Genomic DNA, 24,531 nt, shown 5'->3' with positions numbered 1-24,531 from the left:
GCTCTGGTGCTGTGCCTAGCGGTGTCCCCAGCGGCGTCCCCAGCGGTGCCCCTGGCTCTGGTGCTGTGCCTAGCGGTGTCCCCAGCGGTGCCCCCAGCTACGCCCTTCCCAGCGGCGCTCCCGGCTCTGGCTCCGGCGCTGCCATCCCCAGCTCCGCCGCCGTCCCCAGCGGCGTCCCCAGTGGTGCCCCTGGCTCCGGTGCCGTGAACAGCGCCATCCCCAGCGGCGCTCCCAGCGGTGTCCCCGGCTCCGGTGCCGTCCCTAGCGGTGCCCCCAACGGCGCCCCCAGCTACGCCCTCCCCAGCGGCGCCCCTGGCTCTGGCAGCAGCTCCGGCAGCTCCGGTGCCGTCCACAGCGCCATCCCCAGCTCCGGTGCCGTCCCCAGCGCCATCCCCAGCGGCGTCCCCAGCGGCGTCCCCAGCTCCGGTACTGTCCCCAGCGGCGTCCCTAGCGGTGCCCCCAGCTACGCCGTCCCCAGCAGCGCCACCGGCTCCGACCCCAGCTCCGGCTCCGGCCACCCCTCCACCCACTCAGGACCCGGTAACGGCTCCGGCTCTGGCTCTGGCTCCGGCTCCGGCTCCGGCTCCGGCTCTGGCCTCGACGTCGACGTCAACGTCCAGCTCGGCGAAAAGATCATTGCCGAGGCCTCCGTCGACGTGAACGCCGCCCTCGACCTCGCCCACGGCTTCAAGTGCCCCGCCCCCATGTCCTACAGCCCCTGGACCAAGGCCTGCGCCTGCCCTCCCGGCCAGAGCTTCGACACCACCAAGAAGACGTGCTCCGGCAACGCCCTCTCCGGCGCCTGGCCCCTGCCCAAGTGCGACGCCTCCGGCGCCAAGGTCGAGCTCGCCGCCTTCTGCGCCGTCTCCCCGACCAAGTTCACAAAGTACGACGCCACCCACGCCTGGTGCCAGGTCTCCCTCGAGACCTTCACCTTCTGCGCCGAGGTTGAGATCGAGGCTGAGATCAACGCCCTCGGCCTTGGAATCGACCTCGACGTTGAGCTCGACCTCGCTCTCACCTCCTCCATCAGCGCCGACCTCCGCAGCACCTCCGCCGGCCTCGCCTCCCTCTTCGTCGAGACCCTCGCTGAAGCCTTCGTCATCTTCAACACCAAGGTCTTTGGTTTTGAGGTTCTCGACGTCGACGTCGAGGCTTCTCTGTCCACCGGCGTCTTCTCTCACATCAAGGCCGCCGCCTGCCTGCTCGGCCTCGGCAAGTGCCAGTTCGACTGCGTCTCCTTCAGCACCAAGGGCTGCCACAACTTCATCGATGTTGACGTCGACGTCGACGTCGACGTCGCTGGTTCTCTCGGTGGCCGTCTTGCCGGCTTCGTCGGTGTCACCATCCTGCCTGATGTCATCCTTAGCGTCAGCGCCTCCAACGTTGTTACCAACCTTGTTGTCAAGGACCTGCTGTGCGCCAGCCTCAGCCTCAACACTCCTCTCATTTCTCAGTACAAGTACACTTGCTAAATGGCTTGCATTGAGGGCTGTGGCTAGGAGTTGAGTTGGAGATCGTGAAGTCGCGGGAATCAGTTGGAGGAGTTGTGAGTTGTGAATGGACGGGTGTTGTGGAACGTTGAAGCTTGGAGTAGTGGGAAGCTGGAGAGGCTGTGAGTTGGAGGGGTTGGATCGCGGGTTCCATTCATAAACATCGCGTTTTAGTGAGAGTTGAGAAGTTAGGAGAAGGGATTGGAGAATCATGGGTTTCTGTTTGCATGAAAGAGCGCGGTGTTGGTTGACGCAGCGAAAAAAGGACGAATGGGATCAATGTCAAGATGGAGCTGATGAGTGAAGCCATCCTATTCTAGATTTTAGAAGCATTTGATAATTTAATGTGTAGTTAGTTTGGATCTTAGAATCAAAGGGGTAGATCAACCTTGCCTCTTCTGTCTGACACTTGACAACTGATGCCCGATGAACACACCGGCAGAGTGGTGACGACGCTTGGAAGTATATTATCCCATTTTGCTAAGATTATCCCACGAAAGCACCCGGTATCCCATGAAAACTCCTCTTGGTCAAACACTTACAGGAATAGAAATCTGCTTGCCAAACTTGTCCACCCCGAAATGACTAAACGCCTCTTCATCATTCTCATCCAACAAAAACGCCCGGTCTTCATCCTCTGGACAAAGCTTAGCGTAAAGGCCCTCGCCAGCCTTGGGCCACAAGGGTGGAAGAGCATCTTGGTAATCCATTGACGGTGATTCTTCCTCCTGGGGAATAGGTGCCGCCTTGATCGTCTTTTTCGAGACCTTGTGTTTGTGCTTGATTCTGGATTCTAGCACGGTGTGCCCATGTCGCAGCCGCGTGGTTGACCGAGATTGATGCGAATGCTTTGTCCTGACCGAAATGGCGCTCACGGCTTTGGAGTTCCAGCTTGGAGAGTCGAAAATGGGCAGTTCGGGATGCTTCTTTGCGACAGAGACCATGATGTCGACCAGCAACTGCGGCTTGAGCTGATCGCAGAATGACAAAACGTTCAGGAGATCAGTTTTCTTCTTCCCATAGAAGTATTCCGTCAACTGCAGTATCGGGTTAGTACACACTTCTGTCCTCTGATCAGGGAGTTCGCATCTCAACTCACTGCTGCGTCTGATGCTTGTCCGGCCCAGAATCCAACTAGCTCTGGTTTGGCCGGGACGACACCCTCTGGCAAAGCCGCCAAGTTCTTTGCTCGTCTTCTCTCTGTTTCGCTTTGGTGGCGGCCCGTGCGATGTATCGCATCTTTGTCAGTCATCCTCAAGCATGAAGGACATGTGAGTCTTGAGCCTTGTTGTGAATCCTCCTCTTTGTTTGTCAATGGCACACACCCTTGATGCCATGGCTTGGAACAGCTGCCGCAAGTAATGAGTGGATTCTGTGATCCCAATGATCCCTCACCACATCTGAAGCACATTGCATCGCTGTCTGATAGCGCACCGCTCGGTGTTTCTGTGGTCGATGGTATCACCGCAGGCGTTGGAGCAGGTAGGGGAAGGGATATTGTGTTTTGAGTGAAATCATCTCCTTCATCTCCGTCATCGCCCTTCTCTCGCTTTCTCTTCATTCCAATGAGCCGAGAACCTGCCGCGAGCATATCTGCCACGCTGGAGAATGGTTGATGAGCCGATGATAGAGGCATTGCTAGCGTATCGTGTACGCTAGAGCCATGCTGTTCATTCGAACCGTTGTTTCTTCCATCTTCTGCCTGCGTAGCCGTCTCTGGCACAGTCTGAAGACTTGACCTTGCCGGCTGCTGCTCATTTTTTATACGACTGAGGACCCATGAAGCTGATGAGAACTGAGGCGTATATGAAGGCCGTGGTGTCGAACCCGGAGCCGGTTCAGTCTCCGCAATAGGAGCTGGAATTGGATGAGATTCAACGACAGTAGCCGCTGGAGAGTCTCGCATAGTGACATCTTCGTCTCTCGACCCGTTCAAAAGAATTGGCGACGGCGTTTCCATTTTGCAGTCCTGTCTGCGTGTGACCCGTGATGTGATTGATAGGCTTATGGCGTGTGAACCGAACCGTCCGTTTCAACACATGGCACTTACACAGAGGAAACGAGAGCTGCGCACCCGCACGTATCCCGACCCATGAATGAGAAATTAAGAAAGGAAGAGGCAGAAGAGAAAAAAGGAAAAAAAAAAAAAGACCCCAATGATTTAGAACATCATTTCGCGATGGTCTTACGATTGTCGGGAAGGAACCACTTTCGGAAAGCGTGAGGCAGGAAAAGACGGGAGGGGGATCATGTGACTCTTCACATGACTCTTCAACAACAGTAAGACATCTGCCCCTTGAACAAACATGCACTGTGTTTCTCACTGCCTAGCACTCATGATCGTGCTTCATCCCTGGCCTTTCCACTGCGAATAGCGCCGTTTCTCTCTTCTCATCTAGGTCGTGTCTAATGCGTACATATTCTCATGATCCTCATAAATCTCGTGCACCTATCGCACCACTCCCTGGTCTTTCAATGCCGCAATATCTGCCTCAGTCAACCCAAGATGCTCGCTAAGGATCTCGTCCGTATGCTGGCCCAGCACCGGCGGAGGAGTTCTGACCCTAGGCTGAGTTTCCGACCACTTGACGGGCGTGTTGACCATTTTGATTGGGCCGCAATATTCGTGATCGATCTCAACGACCATCTCGCGGGCCTTGGTGTGACTGTGGTTGAGCGTGCCCTGGATGTCATTGATGGCGGCATACGGCATCCCGGAACCCTCAAACACATCCAGCCATTCCTGCGTTGTCCTCTGCTGCGTGATGGCTTCGATCTCCGCCTCAAGTTCGTCTCGATGAGCGACTCTGTCGGCATTTGTTTTGTACCTGGCGTCGTCCTTCCAGTGTGACTTGCCGATTCCATCGCAGAGGATGCCAAACAGCCGGTCGTTGCCACCGCCAAAGAGGATGTCTCCGTCCTTTGTCTTGAACGCCCTGTAGGGAACAATGGACGCTGCATTTCTTTTAGCACTTCAATTCCGACTGATATGGGCAATCGGGCCTGACTTACGATGAGCAGTTCCCCATCTGCCACTGTCCTTTTTGCCGCTTATCAGAGCGCTGCTCGCAATGTTGGCCAGGGTGGCTGTTTGACAGTCGCTCAACGCCACGTCGATATGCTGCCCCCTTCCAGTCTTGGCTCTTGAGAGCAATGCCGCCATGATGCTGTTGCTCGTGTAAAGCCCCGTGGTCAAGTCAGTGACAGCCACGCCCACCTTGACCGGCGGGCCGTCTCGCGAGCCCGTGATGTGCATGAGGCCAAACTCGGCCTCGACCATGACGTCGTAGCCGGCACGGTTCGAATAAGGGCCAGTCTGGCCGTAGCCCGTGATGGAGGCGTAGATGAGTCCGGGATTGATCTTTCGTAGGCTCTCATAGTCCATTTGATACTTGGATAGCGTGCCCGGGAGGTAGTTTTCCACCAGGATGTCGCATTTCGCAGCGAGCTTGTGGAGGATGTCGACGCCTTGAGGGTGCTGAAATGACAGCCCCAGGGATCTTTTGTTACGGTTGACCTAAGAATAAAGTGAAATTGAGTTGACCAAGATTAGCTTTCTTGGTCTTAGAAGTCGAACAAGCCCAACGCTCGAGGTGTCCCATACTCCGAGAAAATACGCAGATTCGCCAGGGCCTTCCCGGCCAGAGTCAGGCTTATATTTGGCATATGGAGGGCCCCATGCTCTGGTGTCGTCTCCACGCGTTGGATGCTCGATCTTGATGACTTCGGCGCTGAGAATCGGACAGGTTAGTATGCTAATCGTGAATATCTCTGACCATTTCGAGAAACCTACCCAAGGTCTCCCAGAATTTGAGTACAGTATGGCTGCGGCAAGTTAGCCGAGGTTACATGGATATAGCATCACAACATGGGTGCATCTATATATATATATATGTGTGTGTGTGTGTGTGTGTGTGTGTGTGTGTGTGTCTGTCTGTCGAGAAACTCACGCCAGCCAACACTCTTGTCATGTCCAACACACGATAGCCCTCAAGAGGTAGGGGATTGCTGCTGACCGCGGCCGCAGAATAGCGGCGAATGTCGCGTGCTCTATTTAGCCATCGAGTTGGAGATGACCCTGGCCGAGAGAGCCTGGCGAGGCCCTGGATTTGAAACATGGCTTTGTCATCAAACAAACGCAGGAAATGAATTAAGTAGAAGAATGAATCGAAGAAGCAGACCGCGATATCAAGCAGATGCTACTAGATCATGAACAGCTGAACCTGAGTGGTGGAGGTTGGAGTCGTGTCATCTGGTTGTACCTGAGCAGTTGCCCAATTACTGCTGTTTTGAGTAGAACCCCCCCATGGGGTCGGCTGGATTCGGCTCATAGTAGTGGGCGAATGTGGTTAGTGGGGTCGTGTTTGGTTGAGTGTGAACTGACGCCGAGAGACAGGAATGAGCAAGGCTGCAGCAGATGATATGAAACCTCAAGCTGATTCTACTGGTGTCCTGAAGTCACCTGAGTGTCGAGTTCAAGACCGCCAGAGACATGTAAATGAGGTCGCGCATCTGGTGGCTGTGATGATGCATGTAAGGTACGATGATAGTGCCGATGCGACGCCTAGCATTGAAGGCGATCACAATGTGGCTCTGCCGAGATGAAGCTCACCAAAGACCAAGGCGTACAGATATATTCCATAAACTGGAGGGATTTTGTCTTCCTCAAACATTTGCCGAGCAATGCCTGGTACAGTAGCGTTTACATGGCTGTTTGCTCGAGACTTGATGGGGTTGTTTGTTGATACGAGGTACTTCGTACAATGTATTCCCGCAGCAACGCTCTATTGATTTCTGGCGCCTTGTTCCCCATCTTGGCCTTGATTACGACCTTCCACAAACATCCATAAGGTAGACGCAGCAAATTCGACTCTCGCATCATACGATCTTGACCGGATTGATGCGAGCTCGCCGATTCTATCCCTATGGCCAAGTCTCTGTTTAATGCACATCTGCTGAATTCAGCCTCACAAATGGCATATTCCAAATCAAGCACCTACTGTACCTGTGCATATCTGCCACCTCTTCCATCAAGAGACCACGACATCCCGCCTCCCGGCGGCTGAGCAGGCGAACGCTGTCCGCATCCGTGTCACACCCGCCGTTGCCAATGTGACGCATCGCCTGGCTCCCCGAGGCCAAGCTCCCACCGTCCCCCGGCCATTCGCCCATTCAGTTTGGAGGCGATTCCCAAACGGGGGCGGTCCAACAGTCCACGATCCCTCCCCGGGCCACAGCGCTGTGCTGATAAGCAGCAGCAGGCTGACTTTCTCTTGTCAGTAACACAAGACGATAGATAAATAGGAGGCAGAGCGAAAGACAAAAGAGGTTTGAAGAGGTAAAAAGCTGCTGCTGCTCAGCAGCTCGCCCACTTCTCCACTCCGGCTGCGTAATGATCAACAAAAATGTGCGCGCAAAATCTCAGGTCAAACGTCGTATCCGCCCCCCCCCGGTAAAAGAAGTAAACATGATGGCGTAACCTGTATCCGTATTACGCCGTTGCATCACATACATACTATCCCCTGGCTGATCGTTTTTCGCTGCTGTGTTTCTATTAATATTTTCGCCCGCGCGCTGTTGCTCTGCCAATGTCTGTCGCCCTGTTGTGCGCATAGCCCACCGTTCCGTCTCGACTTTCGGCTTCTGTTACATTCAAAACCCTCCAGCCTCACTTCTCTCCGTCACATAACACCCTCTTCTTTTTCTCTTTCTTGACAACTGCCAACAGCAAAGCAGGGCAGAATCCGGGGGGTTGAATAACAAATCTGCGAGCCCTTTACGCTGGGAGGCTGTGCCGGTATCCTGGGTCCCAACGAGACGAGACGAGGCTGCCAAACGCCCATCTACATAGCTTGATCGACGCAAATCGTTGATCCGCCATGTTGGATGTTTGAAGTCACACCATGGCGGCACGGTATCTGTAATTGCATGTGGTTCGTTTCGCAATGCGCTATTGATAGTGTCGCGACGATACGGATTCGACCCGGTTTTCGATCTGGAACTTCCAAGATCTTATATAACCTCATCCACAGCGCTCCGAACGCCACCCAGGAACTTTGTTCACATCTTCACCCTCTTCATTATTCTCCTCTCGTCCAACTATGCATCTCCCAAGCTCGTTAATCACCAGAGCGCAAACAATCGCTGCCATGAACAAACCCACGATGCTCTCGCGGCGCGAGTTGCCGCGGACAACCCTGATTTACATCGTCGTCGGCCTCCTCGTCGGCGTGACCTGCACCGCCGCCGTCGTCGCCTTTCTCGTGGTGAAGCATCGCAGAGGGCAGCAGCAGTACAGCCAGCTGAGGAAGAGGAACCCTCTTGCGACGGCGACAAACCGAGAATCCTACCGGAAAAGCGTCATGTCGACGATCTCGGAGGTCGATGACGCACAGAGGCAGGCCATGATCCGCAAGTCGCTGGCCACTCGGAGCTCCAACATGGACCTGAACGGGGACGCCGGCTCCATCTTCACGGCGATCCACCCCCTGGATCGTCCCGCTTCACGTATCACGTACCGCGCACTCTCCAATCAACAACCGGAGGACCCGATTGCGGAAACCCAGGAGGAGCCACGGCCGCCGGCGCAGGAGTCGGTGCCTCCTCGGTCGGCAGACGAGGAATCCTTGGTTGGCCTCAAGGAGGACTGGAAGGAGTGGGAGGCGAGGCTTCACGAGAACCACTCACTGTCGCTCGACCATCACCCGGCTGTGGCACCTGAACGGAAGGATTCTACCGGCTCAAATGGCTCCGGCGGCGCATATCGCCTCGACGACGGTCGGCCACCTCGCTCCTATACAAGCCCTGCTTCGCCTGAGCTCGACCGGCACTCGGAGTCTCCCGTGACACGGCCACATTCAGTCGTTTCCTTCCAGTCTACAAGGTCGCTGCCAATGAATTACGAAGTCAAACGAGACCGGCGCTCTCGCCATCAGCTGCATCAATCCTGGACCCCGTCATAAGAGGAATATTCGTCATAGGACCTCGAGGACTCAACGGGATACTCATTGCCTTTCCACACATATTTCCAAGGCCCTAAAATCTTACAGAAAGAAAAAAAATGGAATGCTATTCTGGCCCTGCCCGGCAGGGGCACTCAGTTGCCAATCTCGTTGGTAACGTCGACAAACGCTTGCCATTGTCTCCAGGCCTCACCACTTGTGATGGCCCACTTCGCTCTTCGCACACCTTCCTTCCAGCGCTGGCCACCAGGGCCGCGTTCTTTGATGACATTCCCATCATCACCATGGCCCATGTCACTGGCATCCGCCTCGCAGATGCCCGACGTGACAAGAAGGGCAGCAGTATTGATTAACACGAATTCGACGACCGGATCATCCAGGGGAAGTTCGTTTTTGAGGATACGGCACAGGATCTCGGCATTCTCCTCTGGCTCCCTCCCGGAAGACACATCGCTCAGGGCGTGTGTGCTGACGCCAAAGTCGTGGGGGTGGACTTTGAAATGCTCGACCACCATTTCGCCTCCGGGGGACTTCTCTTTCAACATCCAGCAGAGCGTGTTTCCCGCACAGCTGATTTCGTCCAGCTCCTCCTCTCCGCAGACGATCAATGCCTTCTTGCACCTGGCGACCCTCAAGGCTTCAGCAAATGCGGGACCGAGGTCCCGTCTTCCGACGCCGATGACCCGAGCCTCCAGCACGTCCTCGACCGGGTTCGCCAACGGGCCCAGGTTGTTGAAAATGGTCCTCCAGGGCAGCTGCTTCCGGATGGGCGCGACGTAGCGCATGCCGGTGTGGAAGACGGGCGCAAAGAGGAAGCTGTAGTTTGTGTTGGAGTAGACCTTGACCAGCGTCTCGGGCTTGACGGCGCTGATGATGGGCGGCCGGGGCTTCATGCAGTTGACCATGTCGGCGCTGCCTGATTTTGAGGTGCTGGCCTTGTTGCCGTGCTTGGAGACGAGTAGCAGCGAGGAGGCGAGGATGGATGAGGTTGTGCTGACATTGAAGGTGTCGTGGTTGTCGCCTCCCGTCCCGACAATGTCGCACTGCGGATGGATCAGTTAGAAGCACAACATCTCCCAGATATGTATAGACAGCTCTGATCTACATGTACATAGAACCACTGGACATAGTATAATATCAATGGGGTAAATTGCAAAGGAAACACTCACCAGTCCGCCCGTGTACGTGCCCTCCTTTCTTCCCCGCGCCTGTATGACGCTCTGCAGCTCCTCGACCGGGATCGGCGCCGCGGCCTTTCGCATGACATAGGCGCAGCGCTCGAGGACGTCGGCCTTGAAGTCGAGCTTGGTAAAGTGCAGGGCCATGAGCAGGGATGCCGTCTGCGCCTCGCTGACCTGGTTTGTGAAGAAGTGGGAGATTGCGTCGGCGATTTCGTCCGGCGTGACGATGCTGTCTGTCGGCCAGAGCTTGGTCAAGAGAGGCTTGAGGTTGACCGTGGGCAGGACGGCGTCATCTTGCCCAGTGTTTGGTGTGCTTGAGGCCATTTTGTGCTGTGTTGAAAGATGACAGATGGTGGTGATATGGAGGTTGAAGATTGATGAAGGACGGGATGAAAGACGAGATGAAAAAAAAGATGAGTCAGTTCCTGGACAAGAGAGTGTAACAACGGCCACAGGAAATAACACCGAGTGAATGAACAAGCAGATCAACAGAATAATTGCTGTGCCCAAATCCAACACACTATTCCGCTTCTGTGGTACAACAAGAGGATGCCGACAGATGGAGAGAGATGTTGAAGGTGGTTGTCATTTCTCTTCTTCTCTTGGCTGTGAGTCAGCACCAAAACTCCCGATTGGCCTCTTTGGGTGGTGCAGGTTGGACCATGTTGTGGTTGGCCGTTGGCCGATCTCGGATCCACTGTGTCGGGTTGACAGTTGCTTCTGCTTGCTCTTCTTCGTTCTGCATAAGACGGGAATTGGATATTGTTTGACTGACTTCATTAACAGCGCAAGGAGCTGAGATGGTACATTCCATAAGCAGATATGCTGCAGATTAAATCATTGGTCATCAATCGCTTCATCTATTCGTGCACTCATTCTTCTTTGCATATCCAACTCTAACCCCGCCATCTACAGCTTGCCACCCACCTACAGCTTGCCCCCCCGAGTGTCGACAGACTTGCGCAGCAATGAAATCACCTCGGCCGGGTCCTTGGCTCCAAAAACGGCACTTCCCGCAACAATGACATTGGCACCAGCTTCCGCGGCCTGGTCAATCGTGCTGGGCCCCAGACCTCCGTCGACCTCAATGTTCAGCTCGGGGTATCGCTTGCGCAGCTCCTGCACCTTAGGCAGCTCCGACGCCATGAACTTTTGGCCTCCAAAGCCAGGGTAGACTGTCATGACGAGAACCATCTGCATTGTGAAACATGTCAGCGTCCAATTGCTCTGTATCGACGCATAGCAACTCCGCGAGAGCTTACATCAGGTCGGTCCTTGGGATCCGAGCTCTCGAGAATCTCCCACAGCACATCGACGGATGTGTCAGGCTTGATGGCAATGCCCGCCAGCAGCCCGTTGTCGTGGATATATCGAATCAATTCCTTGGGGCTCGTCTTCTTGTCCGTCGTCTCTTCGGGGGATTCTGCGGCGGAGGAGAACGCAGCTTCGTAGTGGAAGCAGTACAGGTCGCAGCCGGCCTTCTTGAACTCCTTGACCCATTTCTTGGGCTGGTGTTGCAAACATACGTTAGCCTCGAGCTCCTGAAAGTTCCAATGCTTGGTATCGAGGATAGCTTGCAACTCAGTGAGGGACCGGCATCTCTTGTACCTCAGCAATCATCATGTGGCAGTCAAACGTCCCTCGGCCGGCGGGCTGGGCGGGCTTCTCGACGTACGGCCGGACCTTGGCCACTACGGGCGCTCCGAAGGTGATGTTTGGTACGAAGTGGCCGTCCCTGTGCACACCGGTCAGTTAAGTTCGCGGAGTACAGAGGCGACGATGCTGCGAGCATCCGAGGTTGAATAGCAGCGGCGTTACTAACATGATATCAACGTGCAGCCAGTCCGCACCCTGTTCCATGGTCCGGGCACATTCTGCACCAAGCTGTGCAAAATCGGCCGACAGGATTGACGGCGCAATGAGCGTTTTGGGAGCCATACTGGGTCGTTGTGTAAAAAGGTGATATAAACAAGACAAGACTTGAGGCACGAAGTGGAAGAGCTATCTAGAAGCTGCTCTCGCGATATCGAGGCCCTGGTCAACTAATGATGCGGGCTGCGTCAATGGTGTCTCATTCGGTCATTGGTCTACGTGATTCCACCGCCAAGCGCAACAAAGTTTCTCCGCCGCTTCAGCTCTGCTGACTCACCCATCCAGAAGCTTCGCCACCTTGTTTGCTTATTCATCGGGCCGCAAGTTTGCTCCAGGGCTGACATATGAAGAACGCCTGCCTGCCCAGCCGCTCATTTGGAACCCTCTCCCCAACAACGTCTTTTTTCCAGTCACTCCCTCGCCGCACAGAAGTTGGATCACGCTCTCTAACGACGCCGACTGCAAGTTTCCAGCTCGTCAACGGGTGCAGAATCCAGCCGCTTCTTGCCGACTAATCGATGCTCTGAGATTTTCTCTCTCGATACGAAAGTTCGACCTCAGACGCCTTCACTGGTTACGAAAAGTCGGCCGGCAGAGACCCCTTTGATTGCGCATTTCTGATTTTGCGCCTTTTCTTTTTTTCATCGCATACCCGAAACAACAGGACAATTAGAGGTTTATTCCGAGTCGAGAAGAGGGCAACCCTTACATAGTTACAAAAAGAACAAAAGCAGAAAAAAAAAAAAGAAGAAGAAAATCCGTCGCGCTTCTGCTGTCTTCCAGCCTTTGGCAAGACTCCAGAAGGTCGACAGGATCCGCCGTTGTAGGCGTCACACTTTCAAAAGACCAAAGGTCGAAACAAAGAAAACGTTGAACAATCCTAAGCAGATCAAGCTCCGAGCAGGGAGATAGCATCTACTCGCAGGACATCTTAAAGTGCCTACTGTCACGTCGGTGGCTTCAATCGCGATCTTCCGTCTTCTCAATCAAGAGAACCGCCGACCGTCAAGCTGCATTCACCGCTCTTCGTTCAAGTCATCAACGATCAACTTTGGGTGAGAGGGCTCTGCTACAAGACAGATTCCCCGGTAAGAAAGACAGTAGAGAAGAAGAGGCAGCAGCTGCGGCGACGAAGAAAGGAGGCGAAACGAGCACGAGTCGCCTTTAACGAGATCAGCAACATCTACCGGCCAAAGCCCTACGCGTCCAAGATGTTCCCGCCGCCGAGCGGAACCCCGACTGTGAACGGGAACGTGAACGGAAATGCAAATGCAAATGGAAAGCCGGCGGTTTTCCAAGAAGACCTAAACAATGTGCTCATGTGCCCCGACTGCAAAGAATACCCCCCGGACCTGATCGAGGAGTTTTCGAGCGGCGACATGGTCTGCAACAGCTGCGGTGTTGTCGTCGGCACTCGCATCATCGACACGCGCTCCGAGTGGCGGACGTTTGCCAATGATGACCAGGGCGGCGATGACCCTAGCCGTGTCGGAGGACCGCAGGACGAGTTCGTCGAAGGCCAGCACCTGGCCACGACAGTTGCCTTTTCCGAATCCAAAGCCCACAAGGCTCTGTCTAGGACGCAAAACAATGCCAACCAGGACAAGGCCCAGAAGGGCTTGATGCAGGCGTACAAGGAGATTGTCGCTCTTTGCGAGACGATCCATATGGGAGCCAACGTCTCCAACGCCGCCAAGCACATCTTCAAGCTCGTCGACAAGCACAAGTTCATGAAGGGCAAGCCTCAGGAAGCCGTCATTGCTGGCTGCATCTTCATCGCGTGCCGGCAGAACAACGTGCCCCGGACCTTCAGGGAAATCTTCAACCTCACTAGTGTTAGCAAGAAGGAGGTCGGTAGAGTCTTTAAGCAGTTGCAGAATTTCCTGCAAAAGATTCAAGACACCGAAGGCGAGGGTGCTACCGGTCTCAACACCGTCACCAACTACGAAAACACGTCTGTTGGTGCCGAAGACCTCTGCGGCCGTTATGTGTCCCAGCTCGGCTTCAAGAACCAGCAAAAGATATCCAAGATCTCCCGTGACCTCGCAGAGCAGGCCACCGACATCTCTGCTCTTGCTGGCCGCTCGCCGCTGTCGGTTGCCGCCGCGTGCATTTACATGGCGTGCCACCTTATGGGCGAGCCGCGCCCCTCGGCGCCGATTGCCAAGCAGACTGGCGTGAGCGATGGAACGGTCAAGACGGCTTACAAGTTTCTCTTTGCTGTTCGTGATCAGCTTATCAAGAAAGAATGGCTTGAGGAGGGCGGCAAGATGGAGAACATCCCACAAGTCCAGGGAGCCTGAGCGCGCTGCAGAGGTTGGAAATACCTGCGGATGAGGTGCTGATCTTGGTGCACACCGCGAATCTTGGTTCTTTGGTTCTTCGTCGCTTTTGCATCGTTGCAGTTTGGGAAGGCGGTTCACCCTTCATCTGGCGGGAGGCGACGGCGAGTCCCTCAGCAACACGGGGAGTTGCTTAATTTCTTTTGCTGGTTGATATTTCACTTAGATGCCTGAGAATGGCAGACGGCTCTGGTTTTTTGGCCGACGGAAAGCAGGTCGGGGAATGGGGGTGTTGAATTGAAAATGGATTCCTTATCCCTTGATGTATCTAGTAGTAGCTGGGTATCTCAAGGTAGTGATGGTGATTTGTATGCTAACTAATAGGCAGTTTGTTCGCTGTAGAATCAAAATAGTAAAATTTTGGCGTTGCGGACAATATATGTCTCTTCATCGTGAAGTGTGCAAATTGGCTATCGATTCATGGCGAATGTCATGTGAGGATTCGTCTCAGGCGCTGTTCGCGTGCATTGAAGGGAGAGTAACCATAGGCAATGAGGGTATCGTGAAGTGCCGAAAGCAGCGTGTTGTTTGCTCTGTGTGGTTGCATGCAGTGATGACGTCATGGAAGCGGGTGGTCGGCAACGACAAGCAGCCCGCAAGGCATCAGTATTTCTCTTCGTGGCGCAAACACCTCGAGTGAGCAGAGATAGTGATAAAATTGACCGGTTCAGTGGGAAGATGACTGCATCTTATACAGAGTCATTGCACCAGGAAATCGAGTCAGGCACAGGCATAGGCACGGAATGTCAGCTTCACAGTGCGTTAGGCGGTAGATCATCTTCGGAGACTTGAATCATTGCCCGTTGACACGCCCGCACGGCCTCTTTCAGGGCAGCCGTTGCCGATGCTCGACTTCGGACGGTGTACTTTTGACGAATGCACAGATGGGATGAGATGAGACTTGTGGGGGCGAGACATGGAGTCATGGCTGTCTGTCACTCTGGAGAACGTGAAGGGTTACGCGTCAGCAGAGACGGAGAAATCCTGGACATTTAGCGGCACAGTATCTTGATCTACCACATCCCATGAAGTCTATTCTTCGGTACAATGAAATGGAATACGAGACGAGGCAGTAGATACAGTGACCTGTCGATACCGACGCCCTCGTGTATATAACTCCGTCCCGTCTTATATATACGAGATTTCCAGCACAGCCTCCCCGGGATTCAGCATTGACGCCGTCCCAACCCAAACGCCCCACGTGTTGCAAACCCGCCTCTAGAAGCTCGCCAGGGGTGGCCGCACCCGCCAGAAACAGGCCCTTCTTCCCACCCGTGGCGGATGATTAGAGGCTTTCCATGTTCCGTCCACCGAAGCGTCTGGTTGCGTCAATGGTGGGATGGCGGCCCTGATGCCCCTGTAACTGCCTGCTAACCGTCGGGCTTGGCCCGCTGTGGACTCCGATTTTGCAGCCCAGTTGCCACCAGCAGTCACACCTAAACATCCATCCATCCATCCATCCATCCATCACCAGAATCCTGCTTGTGCAATTGTTTTTTTTTTTTTTTTTGTTTATTCTTCGTCTTTCTGCTGCGAGCTGTGCGACGACGCTGGCCGTATCGACATCACTCGTTATACCGCGCCAAAGCCCCTCGATCGCTACCAACTGGGGGCTGCTGTCGAGCATCTTGTGCTTTTTGTCAGTCGTTCTGAAGATACCACCAGCATCGTATCCGTTCGGGTCATACCTGTCATCATCATCGTCATCAATACCCAGCACTGCTTTTCTCTCATTTTTAGCCGATCCTCTCAGACCAACGTCCCTGCGTGTCCAATCGCTCCCCATATCGGGCATATTCTCGGCATGAGAACACAGGCCGCTTTTCTTGGTTGAACAGAATCCGGTTTTCTAGCGTCGCAAACTTCCTCTCGCTTATCGTCTTCTTATTTTCTAGGGGTTGGAGAAAAGAAAGACAAGGCGTTTATTCTGTGGATAGGAGATCAGCATCGCTTCAGATGCTCGTCGCGCCATGGCCGAGGGTCTGAACCGCTCCAAGTCCGACCAGGCTAGCAGCCTTGCCGACTACCCTCCAAGCTGCGCCGAGGCTGCGGTTCCCCCTGCGAAGACGAAGACGAAGACGTCCGTCGTCCAGCGCATTCGCCATGTCGCCAATTCGGTCTACCAGAAGGCTGTCGTCGAGGCGATTCTGCAGCGAGGCCAGCTGGCCGCCTCCAAAGACGGACGGAAGATACCCTTGCGAATCGACAATGACGAGGCCTTGATCGATTCCCGGCGCGGCCAGGCGTACATCTCCAACAGCATTCGCACTTCGCGGTACACCCTGTGGAATTTCATCCCTAAGCAGCTCTTTTTCCAGTTTACTCGCGTCGGCAACTTTTACTTTCTCTGCGTTGGAATTCCTCAGATGGTACGTATTGCCTGTAATTCCGCTTAACTGCTTGCGCGTCTAATCCGCTGGATGCAGATTCCTGGCCTTTCGACGACGGGTTCCTACACGACGATCCTCCCCCTCCTGTTCTTTGTATGCTTGACCATGTTCAAGGAAGGCTACGACGACTACCGACGACACCGGCTGGACAAGGTGGAAAATGCATACTTTGCGACCATACTCGGCAAGGAGGACAAGTACACTGGCGAGACAAGGCGAACGCACTTTTTGGATCGATACAATCCCTTCCATACGAAAACGACCAGCGAGCCTCGACCTGCCCCTGCCGAAGAGTTTCAAGGCGTTCGATGGGTGCCGACGAGATGGGCCGATATAAAAGTGGGAGATGTCATACTACTTGCGCGCGACGAACCCGTGCCGGCAGATATTGCGCTCATCTACAGCGATGGCGAAAACAACTTGGCCTATGTCGATACGATGGCGCTCGATGGCGAGACCAATCTCAAGAGCAAACAAGTGTGTCATGCTCTTGAAGGATGCGATACCATCGAAGGCATTGCGAAATGCGGTGCCGAGTTTGTCGCCGAGGATCCCAATCCGGATTTGTTCAACTTCAATGGAAAAGTTACTGTCAAGGAGAAAGCGGTCCCTTTGACCCTCAACGAGATTGTATATCGGGGCAGCGTGCTTCGCAACACAACCTGCGCCATTGGGATCGTGCTCAACACGGGAGAGGAGTGCAAGCTGCGGATGAACTCCAACAGGCATCCCAAGGCAAAGAAGCCTGCTTTGGAGAGAGTCGTTAACCGAATCGTCATCACGCTCGCCTTCTATGTCGTCATCCTGTCCGTTGGAGTCTCGATGGGTTACGTCCGCTGGCAGCGAAGCACTGAGCGTCATTCCTGGTACTTGGACCATGCCAGCGTCCCCTTTCACGAGATTATCATTGCCTTCATCATCATGTTCAACAATGTTATTCCCCTATCGTTATACGTGAGCTTGGAGATTGTCAAGGTCGGACAGCTGCTTCTTTTGAACTCGGACGTCGAAATGTACGACGAGGAGTCGGATACGCCGGCGCGATGCAACACAAACACAATTCTGGAGAACCTGGGTCAGGTCGGATACATCTTTTCGGACAAGACAGGCACGCTCACGGACAACGTCATGAAGTTTCGCAAGATCAGTGTTGCCGGTACTGTTTGGTTACATGAGATGGACTTGGAGCCGCAGCCATCACAGATCGATGGATCGGATTCTTCTTCGTCAATTGTCAAGATTGAAGTACCCAGTCGCGCCCCTTCGGTGAACCGGAGGGACCGTGCCTCTGTTGTAATTCACGAGGAGGCCCTCGACAACGTGGACACACCGATGTCTCCAAGACCGTCAATGGCAGGGCGACGATCTTCATCACAATGGCGATCAACGGGCCGGCCGGATCATGTGCAGCCTGATGTCACCACCTCGGACTTACTTGAGTATATGAAGCTGCGGCCTCATTCAGCGTTTACTAGGAAAACAAAGGAATATCTGCTTGCCATGGCGCTGTGCCACTCTTGTTTGCCGGAGCAGAAAGATGGACAGATCGACTTTCAAGCCTCTTCTCCCGATGAACTCGCTCTTGTGAGGGCTGCGCAAGAGCTGGGATATCTAGTGGTTCAACGAAACTCGAAGCACATCACGCTCCAGGTCACTCAGGCCGACGGAAGCGTTGAGCGCTTGAAGTACGACATCTTGGACATTATCGAGTTCAGCAGTGCCCGGAAGAGAATGTCCATTGTCGTTCGCTACCCTGATGGCCGCATCTCGGTCATCTGCAAGGGCGCCGACTCGGCCATCCTGCCTCGCCTGAGGCTGTCTTCGCTCGCGATGCAGAAAGCAACAGAAGTCCGGCAGAGCGCCGACCTGGAGCATGAGCGATTCCGCCGCAGCGAGCAGCTCGAGCCGCGCAACAGCTTCGGTGGAAGGCCCAGTCTGACCGTTCGCCGCAATCCCACCATCACGCGGGAACGAAGCGTGCACCGGCCGTCGATGGGCAATCGGAGCAAGTCCTTTGAGCTCAATAAGCTGACTCGCCGGTCCGAGGAACGACCACGCCCGTCTTTTAACGCGACTTCACGGGGAGTATCGTTTGACATTTCAAATCGCCATCTCCTGAGTCCCATGACGCCTCATGCGCCGCTGCCGCTGGATCCTCGTCTCAGCTTCTTGGAGGATTCCGGCATCTTTGACGAGTCTGAAGTGTTTACAAAGTGTTTCAAGCACTTGGATGATTTCGCGACCGAAGGTCTCCGGACGCTCCTCTTTGCCCAAAAGTTCGTCTCGGAACAGGAGTATAGATCATGGAAGAAGCTTTACGACGACGCTACCACCAGTCTCACAAATCGGCAGGAAAAGATTGAGGCAGCTGGAGAGATGATTGAGCAAGCATTCGAGCTCGTTGGTGGCAGCGCAATTGAAGATAAGCTGCAGAAAGGCGTGCCGGAAACCATCGACAGGCTAAGACGAGCCAACATCAAGATCTGGATGTTGACGGGAGATAAGCGAGAAACGGCCATTAACATTGCTCACTCTGCCCGAATCTGCCGTCCTGGTTCTGACGTATACATTCTGGACGCCACGAAGGGCTCTCTCGAGACGCAGCTGTCGGCCATGGCTGAAGACTTGACCGTTGGCTCGATCCACAGCGTTGTCGTCATAGACGGGCAGACCTTGGCCGCTGTGGAAAAGTCAGAGGCCCTTTCGGTGCAGTTCTTTGCCATTATGCTTCGCGTGGATTCCGTCATATGCTGCCGCGCATCGCCCGCTCAAAAGGCCCTCTTGGTCCGGACCGTTCGCGGCAAACTCAAGGCGTACAGGGGCAAGAACCGGCGCGGGCTGACGCTGGCAATCGGCGACGGCGCAAACGACCTTGCCATGATCCAGGCGAGTCACGTCGGCATTGGCATCTCGGGCAAGGAGGGGCTCCAGGCCGCGCGCGTGGCAGACTACGCCATTGCGCAGTTCCGGTTCCTGCAGCGGCTGCTCCTCGTCCACGGAAGATGGAACTACGTCCGTACCGCCAAGTTCATCGTGTGCACTTTCTGGAAAGAAATGTTCTTCTATCTCCCTGCGGCACAGTATCAACGCTTCAACGGCTACACCGGAACCTCGCTCTACCAGTCGGCAAGTTTGACCGTCTTTAACACGCTGTTTACCAGTCTCTGCACGATCTGCATGGGCATCTGGGAGCAGGACCTCCGGGCCGAAACCCTGCTGGCGGTCCCCGAGCTGTACATCTACGGCCAGCGCAACATGGGCCTGAACTTTTGGAAGTACATGCGCTGGATGCTGCTCGCTGCCATTGAGGGCGTGATTACCTGGAACGGCATCTGGGCCGGCTACGGATGGGTTTCGCCGGCGGCCAAGGACGAGAATCTGTATGCCCTCGGATCCTTGGTGTTTACGGTTGGCGTCTTGTGGATCAACTGGAAGTTGTTGTAAGTTGTCCTTCTCTCCCCATCGTGAAAAGGAAACAAGAACCAAGGCTAAAACCGTTGATAACAGCATCTTTGAAACGCACTACAAGTCCGCCGTCGTAATGGCCTGCTTCTTCATCACAACAGCAGGCTGGTTCGCCTGGCTGGCCTTCCTCGACGGCGTCTACGCGGCCACCCCGTCAGGCGACTACGACATCCGGCACACCTTCACGCGGCTCTGGGGCGCGGACGCGGTGTGGTGGTCGACGGTGTTCATCGTGCTGTCCTTCATGGGCATGCTGGAGCTGCTGTTCAAGGCGGCCAAGAGGGCGATGCTGGTCGCGGGCCTGTGGCACTGGCCGCCGTGGCAGCGGAAGAGGCTTGGTGAGAACGCGGAGGAGTGGGACTTGGAGCTGTGGCAGGAGATGGAGCAGGATGAGGCTGTGCGGAGGAAGCTTGAGAGGATGGCGAGGGATGATGCCGATGATTTGACGCTGGATGATGTTGTTGGGCAAGGGGAGGAGGATGTCTTGGAACAGATTGAGGTTGATATTTCGAGGAGGTCGTGAGGAAGGCGTGGGAATTTGTATTGCACGTTTTTTGGGGGCGTTTTTGACTTGGGGGTCTTGGTATTGCATGTCGGGGGGCCCTCTACTTGGTTCTGGTTGCCTTGGTTTTGGTTGCCTTGGTTTTGTTGATGAGTGGTTGGCTTTTTTTACACTCCTTTTGATGTGAGACTTGATACCCAGAGTAGAGATGGATAGGAAGAAGGGCAAGAACACAGCGACGTAGGCATCATATTAGATATGAGTACATGGACACTATACGACGTTTGAATTGTTTTATTCTATAACCGCTTTGACGTTCTATATGTAGCGCAACAATAGGTCATTTCTCATTACACTCTAGATACTCTAGATGTCTTATCCAGCTAATATCCCAAATGAAACCATCATTTTTAAACAAAGCATCCAATCGCGTAAAAACCAAATCATCAACAAAGGGAAAAAAAAAGGCAGGCATCAAGCTCTCCTTGGCTCAGTAGAGCCAGCTTCTTCCCTCTTCTCCCCAACATCACGCACAACTCCCTCCCTCGCCTTCTTCTTCGACGCAGGCTCCACCTTGCCCACAATATCCAACGTCCTAAACGCCACGAGGACAATCCCCATGGACACAATCGCAAAAGCAAAGTTCATCCACGAAGCCGCTCGCAGACCCCTCAGAGACTCCGGCTCCCACGCCACTATGCTTCCCGCGTTCTTGACGGGTAACCCCCGAGCATTGGCCATGACGGCGGTTTGCACGGCCGTGCTGATGGCGAGGCCGATGGACCGGCCAAACTGTCCGACCGAGTTGATGAGCGCGCCGCCAACGGCCTGGTCCTCCCTGGGAAGAGCGCGGGACGTAAAGAGGGTAAGACAGGGCCACGTGGTGTCCGAGCCGATGACGGCGAGAATCATGGCGGGAAGGCCATAGGCGAAGTAGGACGTCGACGGCGAAATAGGCACGGCATACAAGAGACAGGCGACGCAGAGGGCGACGTGGCCGGTGACGAGGATGAAGAGCGTGGGCACGCGGTCGAGCAGCTGGGAGACGATGATGGCGACGGTGGCGCCGCCCACGCCGGTGGGGATGAAGCGCAGCATCGTCTGCAGGGGGGACAGGCCCTGGAATTCCTGGAAGAAGTAGGTGGTGAAGATGAGGTAGTTGTTGAAGGCGGCGAAGAAGAGGAGCATGATGACCATGACGGCGCTGAACTGGAGGTTGCGGAAGATGGAGACTTTGATGAGCGGCGGCGTCGGGGATGGAGTTGGCTGCAGAGTGCCGGGGGCGATCGATGATGATGCGGCATCCCCTGATTCTAAAACCCCGGCATCTGTAGTCATTTGCGAAGCAGCCGTCAATCTTCGTTCCAGATGCCATTGCCAGACCGCAAAAGCAGCAATGATGAGGATGGAAACGACAATGAGGACGGGAATCCAAGGAGTGTCCCATCCCACGACGTTGCCCTCTGTAAGAGCAAACATGAGAGCAAGAAGGCCAACGGTAATGAGGGTGGCCCCGATCCAGTCAATCTTTGGCGGACCCTTTTTGTTCGTGCCGGACGACGACGGAGGAGGAGGAGGAGGGGGGATGAAGAGGATGCCGCAGACGGAAATGACGCCGCCCATGATGGCGAGGACGCCAAAGATCCATTTCCAGTCGGTGTATTGGGCCATCAAGCCAGCAAGCATGTTTCCAAACACGCTTCCAAGAGGGGCACCGGCGCCTGGGAGACGAAGATTAGAGAAACTCCTTCTTGTGCGTGATGGATGGACAAGGGGCAACATACCGTATGTGCTAAAGGCATAGTTCTTTGCCTTGCCCGGAGGAAACGTGACGCCCAAGATGCCAATCGCCGTAGGCACATTCGCAGCAGCTCCCTAGTTCACACATCCACACATCGTCAGCAACTTGCTCCAGGCGCAGCCGAGCTCCGTGCAAGTAAGAAAGGACATACCAAGCCGTGAAGCGCCCGAAAGACGTTGAACCCAATCTCATTCGGCACAAACGGATTCGCCGCCGTCACCGCCGTCACCCAGATGGATCCCAGGATGAAGATGAGCCGCTTGCCGTACAAGTCCGCGATGCGGCCCCAGAACAGCAGGAAGCAGCCAAAGGTCAGCGAGTACGACGAGACGATCCACTGCTGTCGGCTGTCGGGGACGGAGAGGTGGTGGCCGATGGTGGGCAGGATGATGACGACGCTCTGAAGGGAGAGGGTCTGCGCGCACATATGGTTAGCTGGGCATCATGTCATGAGAGTCGAGATGCTTGAACTTGCGTTGAGAAAGGCGGCGCCGGTGACGGTGGCCACGAGGGCGATGCATCTCCCCCGCGAGAGCGTCAGGCCGTGCTCATCGCCGTCATCCTTGAGCTCGCTCCCACCGCTCTCGTTTCCACCATCACCACCATCACCATCACCATCACCATCACCATCACCATCGCGTCCATCTTCCGTCTCGTTCGACGACACCGGCCGACTCCTCGCAACCGCCGCCTGCTTGTCCGCCCTCATCCCCTCTCCAACACCATCCCCATCACCATCGCCACTCCCCGACCGAATCGTCAGCGAAGAAGAACTCTTCGCATCTCCCTCCCGTCTACTTTCCATCCCCTTCTCCATATCCAATTCTTTGGCAAGAGACGACATCTGCTTCCACCGTCACCGAGTCGCTCCTGCCGGGACCGGAACCGGAGTTTTATATACACACGCCGCTTTAGGAAAATGATCGGTTCCGCTCTAAAGGCGACCGAAGCGAGGCAACCGAGCAAGTTCGAATTCAAGGACAATAACCCCCCAGAAAAAAAGAGATGCAGTTCTCAGTCTTTCTCAGTTGAGTCGAGGTGCAATGCAGCTTTTTATATGAATTGCCGCCTTCGTGATAAGGCTCGTCAGCAAGCAGATAGGACAAGGCGCCGATAACGCAAGAAAAGAATTGCAATCAATATCGGGCTCCTCCAAGTCCTGACAGCCCACCAGTAATAAGGAGTAATATACTTGTGCAAAGTACGAACTCTTTCCGGGATATTGCGTGCTTCAGGATGATCTTCACATTCGAGCAAAAAAGGACGCCAGTCTTCTCCCAAAGCCAGACGACAGATTGCCAAGCATGAAGGGGAAATGGAGAGAAAGAAGAGCGGAAAGAGAATGATTGTAAACACAGCGTGTCATGTATCATGCATGCATCATATGACATCAATCCTAGGGAAACAAAACAACGGAAACCTAGAATTTAAAAAAAAAAAAAATTAAAAAAAAAAATAGAAAAAGAGGTGAACCTCTCTAGAAACCTTGTCAAAGCCATCCCGCCTCCGTCCTCGCTGCAACCATTCATCGAATCCTCTCCACAACTATTACATGAACCACCCTCATTACTACCCCCGGCTCCGGCTACTCGGAGGAATTGGACCGTAAGACAACAAGTCATCGATTCCTACTTCTGCGTAATCAATCATCCAGCCTGCTTCAAAACGTTTTCCAGTCGCCGTGCAAAAGAACAAGGTCATGTATTACACGTTATAGTATAGAGTTATTTGCCCCACGCTAAATAACGCCCATCTGCCGGGATTTACAAACGGCATCCATATCTTAAAGACTCGGCAGATAGCCGTCTCACCCTATCCATCGCCTTCCGACACCTTATTCCGAGCTCAACATCTTATCCTTGGGATCTCATTGACCTTGTAGACGTCCCGTCCTCTATATTTCCATCCATCATGTAGATATCAATTCCACCTGGAGATTCCACAGAATTCAGGTACTCATCCATTACCACCATCGACCCGTCCGCTCCGAGCAGAGCTACCAGAGACAGCACATCTTACCTCTTGTCACTTCACATGCTCATCACGGGGAATAAAGAACAACAAACTTGTTTCTCGTGCACTCATCAAACGTCTGCATTTTTTTTGTTGACTGCCTATTCGCCGTGTCCACTAAAGCATCTCAATCCCTCGTGGTGATTTGCTTGTTCAATGACCTGCCCTATCCGTAAAACCACCGCCCAACTCAATATACCAGGCGGGAAAAGAAAAAAAAGGCCCTCCCAAAAAGTGAATGAGACCCCATGCGTCAAATCACAACAAAACCAGTCAGTTTTTTTTGCGGTTGCCCTCGAGAGCCCCCCAAAGAGGGGGGGTAAACTAATGAGCGAGAACGACGATCAAACAAAACCCGTGCTCCCCGTCCGTCCTCGTAGACCTTTCTTTCCATTTTGCCCAAGCCGCCCACCCTGCTTTCTTCTAGGTGATTCTCGAAAAAAATGAAACTAAAGAAACAATCGTACACGTTTGCATCGACGAGTAGAAGACTTGAGCAAGACTTTCTTC

General features: G+C 54.3%; 7 protein-coding genes across 7 annotated transcripts; 4 read left to right on the top strand and 3 right to left on the bottom strand.

The window, feature by feature from the left end:
- Positions 1-32: 32 nt before the first annotated feature.
- On the top strand, positions 33-1,475 carry CCMA1212_007978 (uncharacterized protein; the record flags this gene model as incomplete). Its single annotated transcript, XM_073705134.1, has 1 exon — positions 33-1,475. A coding segment is annotated over one exon (1,443 nt), but the record flags the coding sequence as incomplete, so codon positions are not given.
- A 548-nt stretch (positions 1,476-2,023) lies between these two features.
- On the bottom strand, positions 2,024-5,613 carry CCMA1212_007977 (Succinate-hydroxymethylglutarate CoA-transferase; the record flags this gene model as incomplete). Its single annotated transcript, XM_073705133.1, has 7 exons — positions 5,444-5,613; positions 5,287-5,318; positions 5,098-5,224; positions 4,506-5,010; positions 3,952-4,448; positions 2,593-3,462; positions 2,024-2,530 (listed from the first exon to the last, which is right to left on the bottom strand). The coding sequence occupies exons 1-7, from the start codon at positions 5,609-5,611 to the stop codon at positions 2,024-2,026; spliced, it is 2,706 nt and encodes a 901-aa protein (XP_073556711.1). The 5' UTR covers positions 5,612-5,613.
- Positions 5,614-7,657: 2,044 nt separating this feature from the next.
- CCMA1212_007976 (uncharacterized protein) lies at positions 7,658-8,455 on the top strand (the record flags this gene model as incomplete). Its single annotated transcript, XM_073705132.1, has 1 exon — positions 7,658-8,455. One exon carries the CDS (start codon positions 7,658-7,660, stop codon positions 8,453-8,455), a length of 798 nt encoding a protein of 265 aa, XP_073556712.1.
- Positions 8,456-8,589: 134 nt separating this feature from the next.
- CCMA1212_007975 (Ribulose-phosphate 3-epimerase) lies at positions 8,590-11,789 on the bottom strand (the record flags this gene model as incomplete). The annotated part of the gene is made up of 8 exons (XM_073705131.1): positions 8,590-9,498; positions 9,625-9,966; positions 10,298-10,375; positions 10,615-10,830; positions 10,899-11,144; positions 11,245-11,371; positions 11,459-11,510; positions 11,786-11,789. 8 exons carry the CDS (start codon positions 11,787-11,789, stop codon positions 8,590-8,592), a joined length of 1,974 nt encoding a protein of 657 aa, XP_073556708.1.
- A 930-nt stretch (positions 11,790-12,719) lies between these two features.
- On the top strand, positions 12,720-13,811 carry CCMA1212_007974 (Transcription initiation factor IIB; the record flags this gene model as incomplete). The annotated part of the gene is made up of 1 exon (XM_073705130.1): positions 12,720-13,811. The coding sequence occupies one exon, from the start codon at positions 12,720-12,722 to the stop codon at positions 13,809-13,811; it is 1,092 nt and encodes a 363-aa protein (XP_073556710.1).
- A 2,009-nt stretch (positions 13,812-15,820) lies between these two features.
- Positions 15,821-20,228, top strand: CCMA1212_007973 (putative phospholipid-transporting ATPase DNF3; the record flags this gene model as incomplete). Its single annotated transcript, XM_073705129.1, has 3 exons — positions 15,821-16,219; positions 16,277-19,680; positions 19,748-20,228. 3 exons carry the CDS (start codon positions 15,821-15,823, stop codon positions 20,226-20,228), a joined length of 4,284 nt encoding a protein of 1,427 aa, XP_073556715.1.
- A 453-nt stretch (positions 20,229-20,681) lies between these two features.
- Positions 20,682-22,852, bottom strand: CCMA1212_007972 (Drug resistance protein; the record flags this gene model as incomplete). The annotated part of the gene is made up of 4 exons (XM_073705128.1): positions 20,682-21,928; positions 21,992-22,082; positions 22,160-22,443; positions 22,480-22,852. The coding sequence occupies 4 exons, from the start codon at positions 22,850-22,852 to the stop codon at positions 20,682-20,684; spliced, it is 1,995 nt and encodes a 664-aa protein (XP_073556375.1).
- Between the last annotated feature and the right edge of the window lie 1,679 nt (positions 22,853-24,531).

Source organism: Trichoderma ghanense (genome assembly GCF_004382785.1).
Source record: "Trichoderma ghanense strain CCMA-1212 chromosome Unknown scaffold_10, whole genome shotgun sequence".
NCBI classification, from domain to species: Eukaryota; Fungi; Ascomycota; class Sordariomycetes; order Hypocreales; family Hypocreaceae; genus Trichoderma; species Trichoderma ghanense.
This window is presented reverse-complemented; position numbering and strand designations above follow the sequence as displayed.